The 8,997-nt window shown below is 36.5% G+C and overlaps 1 protein-coding gene across 1 annotated transcript; it reads right to left on the bottom strand.

Annotated features, from left to right (window-relative positions):
• Positions 1-4,593: 4,593 nt before the first annotated feature.
• LOC129227777 (zinc finger protein 271-like) lies at positions 4,594-6,705 on the bottom strand. The gene has a single exon (XM_054862385.1). It carries the CDS (start codon positions 6,626-6,628, stop codon positions 5,252-5,254), a length of 1,377 nt encoding a protein of 458 aa, XP_054718360.1. The 5' UTR covers positions 6,629-6,705; the 3' UTR covers positions 4,594-5,251.
• Between the last annotated feature and the right edge of the window lie 2,292 nt (positions 6,706-8,997).

The raw sequence follows: 8,997 nt of genomic DNA, 5'->3' as shown, positions 1-8,997 counted from the left end.
ATATGAGCTACATGAGTAGCGGCCAGCGGCCGTCTCCCGTCCCAACGCCGACGCTGATGCACTATTGACGGTTATAGCTAAGCAACACAGATAATATGAACATCGAACCTAAAGAGCAATCAGTAAATATGGAGGAGAGGTTTGTGCACCACTCACTGAGACTCTGGTTGCGTTCGACGAACCTCACCGGTCGACCGGTAAGTAACCAGTTACTAACCGCGTCGTTCTATGATCAATCGGTTACCGCAGCGGTTACCATTTTAAGCAGTTGATTGGTTGATTGGAGCATGTGATCATTAGCTGTCACGTGATTAACTAACCGGTCGCTCTCGGTCGTGCTCGTCGAACGCACTCTCCGAGGTCGAACTGTGGAAAGCGCTTGCATAGGGATTCAAGTGAAACACGGCCGATCGCAATGCATTGCTGCGATCGCTATATCTCCAATTTGAATTAATGTAATTCGATTCGATTCGATTCCGAGTCACAACTGACTACAATTGTATTTATGTCGAGGACTGCATACTAAGTGCCTTGCCTCCATTATTTTTTTATACCGATAGATGGCAGCACCATCACCGGATCGAACAGTTAATGAGAATTTAGAAATAGACCAGGAGCTAATGGCTACCTGGTGCTAGCACCCCCAGAGGTATCGTTTCACTTGGAGGACATTGAGACCACGAGCATATATAACGTCGCCCAGTCCCCTTTAATGACGACGGTGGGTCTTCGACCATCGAGGTTCGAACTCAGGACCCTCCGGCCCCGAATCCGACACTCTACCGATCGGGCTACCACGGCCCCAATTAATGTAATGTTATTGTAAAAAAATTTCAATTCTAAATTATCAACTCAATTCAAGACTCGTTTTTGTTTACAGTAGCGTATTTACAGTAACTTTATTTTTAAATTAGAAGTATAATTGGTTTTATTTACTTAAAATATGTGATACTTCCTCAATTTTACTTTGTTTTCATTCACAAATGCAGTACATATTTTAATTATGACATAATACTTGATGGCATAATAATATTCTGCATAGTTATTATACTACTTCCTCGTTTGAGAACAAGTTGAATTACGATTGTGATGGGAAATTAAAATTAAATTCTCTTCATTGTTGTAATTTGGCTGGTAATACTATACTAGTTGAGAAAGAAAAAGAAAAGTGGCTGTTGAAAGTGAGTAAATTTGTTTAACGTTCACTATCTTACTTTTCTAAAATATCAATTCTATGCTAGTTTTATAAATTATTTGCTAAAATTGCATTTACTTGCTTACAGTCGAGTCTCATAACGAAGCCGCAAGGGATCTTTGAATAGGTTCGTTATATAGAAACTTCGCAAAAGAGAAAATAGTAAATTTTTTTGCTTAATTTTTAACAAAGGTTATTTCCGATTACGCGCAGAATAAATCCATTTTTAACGGCCTGATCAACGTCATCTTACATGCACAATCGTACTCATTTTCCATTAGAATTGCACATTTCACCAACTTTACTTAAAATTGAATTCTTATTTTTTAGTATAGAGTGGATACACATTTTGCAGTAATTCCGTATTTGCGGCTACATCTTTCCTCTTAATGCAGTTTCCAACATAATTGACAAAGTGAATTTTTGAATGGAACAATATCTCTTTAACATTTTTAGAACAATGCACCACGTTGCCGAATTAAAAAAAAAATTTTGAGAGGTCACACAATAACCTCCCATCAGGGTGCTATTGCTTGCGCTTAGTTGAGCTAAAAAAAAATCGCGAAAACGGTTTTTGCGTCTTGGTGAAACTTTTGGCAGCGATTCCTTTATGTTCCATTCTTCGGACAACGGTTATGGGCATGTATAGAGCATTAAACACATACTGCTGATTACCTGCACAATGTAGCGATAATATCAGTTACTGCTAATCTCCAGTTAATAAAAAATGCTTTTATTTAGCGGAAAAAATAAACATGATTGCACCGTAAAACTAAAGTAATATAGATTTCAAAAATGAAAAAAAAAAAAAAAAAATGGAACTGGAAAATTTTGCAGTTACTGCCGTTTACCCTCCCATGGCAGAACGGTTATGGGCAAAAAAATCTACTCGAAAAAATGAAAAAAATAAAAAAAATAATAAAGTTACTGCTTTTTGCCTGCCTACGGGAGAAAGTTTCCGTTCTTCCGTATGTAAGTAAAGAGCAGTAAGTGCATTCTGCCGATTTCCTGCAAAATGTAGCGATAAAAGCAGTTACTGCCTTTTGGCCTGTTCAGTTTTCGTTCTGCCAATTACCACTGATAAAAAAATGCTTTTTTTTTCTGCGGCAACCAATTATGGAAATCAATTTAAGACAAAATAAATAAATGAAATGCCATCTTTTTTCTGTGACCATCCTTAGTGGAATATTTGGGACATCTAGAAACATTGGAGCTCGACTCTGCCTTCTTTCAATAAATAGCGGCACCAATTTATTCCCACCACTGGAGTTTAGGCATACTGATGCGGAGAAAAAGTCTTCACTAGTTTCCTGCGTAACTCTCCGTGACCAATCATAGGATTATCGCGCCAAAGAACTAAATGAGCATGTATACTGCATTTACTCGCTGGGCATTTTGTGGTGACGGGTTTCGAACCCGGAATCCTTTGATTGTGTGTCCGATGCGCTAAACACCACAGCCCGTATTCAGTTAGTCAGAAGGAACTCAAAAGTAATTCTGTTTTTGGTAATTTCACGCTTCATTGCTTACATTTAATCAACAACCAATGTTCAGACTTTTAATTTTAAAATTAAAAGCGGTTTACGAGTCGGCGTTGTCGAAGTGTGAGTAGTTTTCTCGTCTAGTGAGTTCTGGTGAAACTTCATTTCTTTTTCCTGATTGCGAATTTTGCTCATCAAGCGCGTCATTATCCTTGCGTGATTTGCCGAAAACTTATGTTTAATTTGTTTAATTAAATATTGAAACAGATACTCGTATGTATCTAAGTTGACTACAATAAATTAATTAATCAATTACATGTTATAATTGATGAATTTGAGGGAAATAAAGGTGGTGAGAAAAATTCTCACGAGCGAGTTCTATGGGTAATTATTTTGAAGCGAGTTCTGGAAGATAAAAATCAATATTTCCGACTTTCAACTTTAACTCAATAAAAAAATTTTTAAAAAAATCACAAGAAATTCAAGAATGCAAAACTTATTTTATACCTCGAAAAATCCACTCAAAAAAAGGGAACTGAAAAAAAAAACAAAGAAAAGAAAAAAAAACAATTTTACATCCCCCCCCCATCTTTTAAAAAGTAAAATCTGCTTAAGTTAAGCCTTTAATGAACGCAGACGATTTGTAGCCGTAACGACAAAAATTTATTCCTATAATAAATAATACAATTTAACAAGTTAAGCTTATTCTCGTCGTTACATGGCCACCTGAAAAACAAAGTAAATACCAGCTTTGATCAAGAGAAGATTTTTAGCTATCCGTGATTGCTCAAAAAAAAAAAGTTTGTTTGCAACTTTGCTTTAAGTTAGGGGTGCCCAACCTTTTTTCACCCGAGGGCTGCACGTGGTACTAAGGTGAATCTCGCAAGCGAGAACTCATTGCTGTTATCTTTACTAACATGCTCATTTTATTAACATAAAGTCTCCAACTGTTTGTTTTTTTTAAACCAATTTCCCACTATTTGGTTTTAAATTTGCAACAATCATTCCTTATACCGAATAAAGACTATCTGTTGTTTTGGAAGGATTCAGAACATATTTTTTTATTCGTAACATTAAACATAACAACGGGCACATGAATTGGCCTCGTGGGTTACATTTGGCCCACGGGCCGCAGGTTGGCCACCACTGCTTAAAATGGTCACAAATACCAGAAAATGATTCCTTTATTATTTTTTCGTTATTGAATTTGACATTAAAACTATAGCTAAAATTATCATGTGATTCATGTTTTGCAACCTACAAGGAGCTAGGAAAACTAGTTTCGATTTTTAGTTTGTAATTAGAACAACGAATTAGTAAACTTAGTTTCGACTAAATTGCGAACATTATTTAGTTTTTCCTAAACAAGAGAAGAACAGTTTTTAATAAAAGTTAGAATAAAGTTTGCTACAATTGACTGGATTGAAACCTGTATCAAATTATATGTTATTAAGTGCTGCGCAGTTCATGATAAATTATAACACATCATATAAATACAATTCAGCATAAAAAATCACTAAGTTTAACATCATAAGCATTGTGCATGACATGCCTAAGCTAACGGGAGAATGCGGAAAAATGGATCAACTCTGAATTAAGTTTAATAAAATTTTAAATTTGGAAGTATTAATTAACTTTTTACCTAAATTTAAACGCAAAATATTTCGCACAGTAGAAAATATGATGAATTAAACAACAGAAAACAAAAACATTTTTTCCCAATAATTCCAAACTATTAGTAAGAACTAAAGGTTTTGTAATTAGCAATAAATTGTGGTATAACTTTTCGGGTTTTCAAGGACTCTCATAGTACCTTAACAAGAAATTAATGACGCAAAAATATACAAACTGGATACAGTAGTATATCATTAACAAAAAATTTAATTTACAATAAATAAATACAAGTTTTACCTCAAAATAAAAATAGTTCGAAAACTTTTGAAAATGAAACATTCTTCTTGGAAAAAAAAGCTTACAACATAAATAGGAAACATTCTGTCACAACAACACTGGTTTCTGACATGAAGTAACTATCCAGAAATTTCCCTCAAACACAGTTGTATCTTTCGCATGGCTTATGACGTGGTTCGTCTTGATCGCCTGGATGTTCTTGTGGTTCATCTCCTCGCATGGCTTATTTCGTGGCTTATCTCACTCTCATGCTGTTCCTCTCTTAGAGCAGGAGTTAGTAAATGGAGGGAGCAAGTCCAATCATTTGCTTAGCAAAAGCGGAGGCAATGACGCCAAATCACGTGACTTACGAACGACGAATGGTAGGCATGTTTTGCGTGAAGCTAGCGAAAGACACCTGATTTCTTCCAATGCTTTCTTTAAAATCTATCATGTGACTTAGGAGCTTCGCTTCACGAATTAAAATCTTCACTCCCTCCATTGTATCTTTTCACAATGGTTTGTCTCACTCGCATGGCTTATCACGTGATTCGTCTCGTTCGCATTGCTAATCACGTTTCACTCTCATGGCTATTCATATGGCTCGTCTCGCTCTCGTGGCCATTCATGCGGTTCGTCTCACTTGCATGGCTTATCACGTGATTCGTCTCGTTCGCATTGCTAATCACGTTTCACTCTCATGGCTATTCATATGGCTCGTCTCGCTCTTGTGGCCATTCATGCGGTTCGTCTCACTCGCATGGCTAATGACGTGGCTCGTCTCGCTCGTATGGCTTTTCATGTGGCTCATCAAGAGTCCTCTACGAGAAAACGCCTTTGAACAGCAATCACAAGAATATGGCTTCTCGCCAGTATGAGTTCTCAAATGCTTTTTTAAGTTTGATACGTTAGAAAATGCTTTTGAACAGCACTGACACGAATATGGTTTTTCACCAGTATGCAGCCTGATATGTATCTTTAAGTCTGAAGATTGAGAAAAGGTCTTAAAACAAGAGTTGCATGAAAAAGGTTTGTCACCAGTATGAACTTTCGTATGGGCGACTAAGTTCGAGGATCGATAAAACGTTTTCGAGCAATGTTCACACGAAAACGGTTTTTCGCCAGAATGAATTCTCTTATGCGTTTTTAACGAGGAAGCGCTTGTAAATGACTTTGAGCAATATTCACACGAAAATTTTATTTCTCCAGTGTGGACTCTTAAATGAGACTTCAAGCCTGTAGAGTGAGAAAACGAGTTTGAGCAGTGTGGACAAGAATACGGCTTTTCGCCAGTATGGACTCTCAAATGCCTTCTTAAGTCGGGCGCATTGGAAAATATCTTGAAACAATACTCACAGGAATAGGGATTATTGTCAGTATGTATCCTCAAGTGTGTCTTTAAGGCTGAAGCAGCATAAAATGTCTTCGGACAATACTCACAGATGTATGGCTTTTCGCCAGTATGAATTCTCAAATGAGTCTCCAACGCTAAGGCATCGTGAAACGTCTTCGTACAATAATCACACGAAAACGATTTTTCGACAGTATGAACTTTCAAATGCCTGTTCAAATTTGAAGAGTCCGAAAATGTCTTCGAGCAGTATTTACAGTTATACGGCTTTTCGCCACTATGAATTCTCATATGTGTTTTCAACACTGAAGGCTTAAAAAATGCTCTTGGACATAATTCACACATATACGGCTTGACGCCAAGATGCAATTTCATATGCGTCTTTAAGTCTGAAGGTCGTGAAAATGCCTTGGCACAACATGCGCACGAATGGGGTTTTGCGCCGGTATGGACATTTTGATGATCTTTTAATGTTGATGCGGCAGAAAATGATTGCGAACAATGTTGACATGCATATGGCTTTTCGCCAGTATGAGTCCTCAAGTGTCTTTTTAAATTTGAAGAGTCCGAAAATGCCTTTGAACAATACGTACACGGATATGGCTTTTCCCCACTATGAACTCTCAAATGTGTCTTCAACACCGAAGCTTTGTAAAATTCCTTTGGACAATATTCACACGCATATGTCTTCTCACCAGTATGTAATGACATATGTGCCTTTAGGTCTGAAGATCGAGAAAATGATTTTGAGCAACATTCGCAAGAATGTGCTTTTTTACCTGTATGGCCTCGATTAAGTTCTTTCGATTCTGGATCATTAGAAAATAAATCTGAACTTTGTTCAGACGCATATTGTTCATCGCCATCACGAAGTTTCAAATCATGTGCCATAGCCGAACAGTTGTCAAATACTTTATCATTTCTCAAGAATTAGAAAATACCTCAAGCATACAAGAAAAGCTTGAGATCAGAAACCACACGAACGTGATATTTATCAATATGATTTCTCTTACTCTTTGGTGCGAAAGTTTTTTTTTAAAGAGGGGGGGAACAAGCGTAATAAAGGAAACTAAGATATCAGTCCAGAAACTTTCAAAACTATCTTTGAAGAATATAAAATAGAACAGATTTTGTTTCATTAGTACTTATTCTTAGATGTTTTCTCAGATGGGAAGAATCTTCAAGCAAGAGTCTCAACATTATTTACTCATACCGTTTTGTGTGCTCCCAATTATACATAGTTTCAATAACGAAACTGTGATAAATATCTTGCCAGAAAATCATTACCACTTATTTAAAATGTTTTCTCGTCTGTTAAGAAAAAAGAAGAGATTGATATATTTTTATCAAAACAGACTTTACCTCATACAACTGACCGTGAGCCAATGTTTAGAAAATTCAATGACAACACATGGTTGAATGTGTTGCAGAGATTCGACATGACAAATAGCAACTTAGTCTCCAAATGATTAGTAGCTGCAACTTGGTCTCCATTCGATTAGGAGCAGCAACTTGGCCTCCATATGATTAACCGCAACTACTCTAGGAAATGCATACAGTTTACAGATAAGCCATGCCTATTATCCACGTTAACTTCCAGAACATGCAGGAATAATAGTATTAAGAATAATAGTACTTAGGAGACAAAATACAACTTCTGCTACGGTTACTTTGTGCTATCACCAATTCGTTCACTAACAAAACGGTAACTCAAAGTCTTGAAGTCACAGATCATCGAAAAAGCCCCCCCCCCCCTAATAATTATATTAATAAATAATGTTTGTAAAAGCTACTTGGTGATTTCAGTGTGCTCTTTTCTTGTAAGTACTACTTAAATGCTTATTTCCGAAAACAACAAGCTGAACAAGTTTCTGTTAATCATACTGAGAAAAATTTAATTCTGTTTAAGTGAGAATGACCACAATTTCATATGTTCCCATTCCGAACATATGCAATGATTGACAAGGATTGGTTGGCATTATTTCTGAGAAGAGTGTTTAGACGTATGGCATGATATACTTTTACATATACTCTGCAGTCTTTGGTTGCTCTTCTTTGGCTCAGCTAAAGGGCTGTGTAGCTATTTATTGTAAGAGAGGGCGAAACGTAAAGTAAAAACGATTTTTTCTTGAACAGCATTTCTTGAAATATTTCCATCGATCACATTCATCAAACGAATATGCATATACATTCATGTGCAGTAAAAAAGTGACATCATGCTTGTTAAAATCTGTCGTCATGCAGCTCAGATTATTTCTGGAAAGAAATAAAAATAATTAGTAAACAACAACCATAAGCGATATTTGGTGAAATCAAAGAAAATATCTTGACGACGGAAAAAGCAAGATGAGTATTAGTGCTGCACTAAGTAGTTGTAAAAATTAAGTATAATTATAAGTATGAATGAACACCAAACAATTTTTAACAGAAAAAAATTGCTTAAATTAAGTTGAAAACGCGCTATAATGGCCTGCTGCTTGACTCATAAAATAACAAAGCTCTCAAATGCGAAATTAATACGGAGTAAAAGTTAGTTTTGCATTTACCGTTTCTACTAACTATAGCGGTTTTGAAAGGTAACAAGTACACTGCTTGACAATTGCTAAGAAACAAGCGATTTATGCAAATTTGTGCCTCAGGTAGCTGGCCAATGGAAATAATTTCAAGTTTATAGCGTGGTAAATCAAGACTCGTTATCTGTATAAGACAGTGCACACAAGCTCAAGATTCATATGAAAATTCAAGCTGTTTGGTGTTTAACAAAAATAGTGCTGGATGCTGAAAGAGTTTTTTCTCTGAAAAACTGTTTGGTTCTTGAAATATTTAGGAGTAAAATATCAGCATGACATCATTTGAGTACCTGCGATCATGGGCGAGCGGTTGGACGACTGGAAGCATGTCAAAGTGTCACCACTGTAGCTGCTGCAATGGGTGTATCAAAAAGTGTCACCTCGCGATTAAAGAAGGCCGCTGAAGGTGGAAATGCTGTGCCAAAGCATGCCGGGGCTCGTGGTAGGAACACGACACCTTCAGAGGATCGCTTTGTAGTCCTCGTGGCAAAAAGGAACAGAAATTTCACT

This window comes from Uloborus diversus, chromosome 8 (genome assembly GCF_026930045.1).
Source record: "Uloborus diversus isolate 005 chromosome 8, Udiv.v.3.1, whole genome shotgun sequence".
Lineage (NCBI taxonomy): Eukaryota > Metazoa > Arthropoda > Arachnida > Araneae > Uloboridae > Uloborus > Uloborus diversus.
The sequence above is the reverse complement of the archived record's forward strand: the minus strand, read 5'-3'. Positions and strand labels throughout refer to the sequence as shown.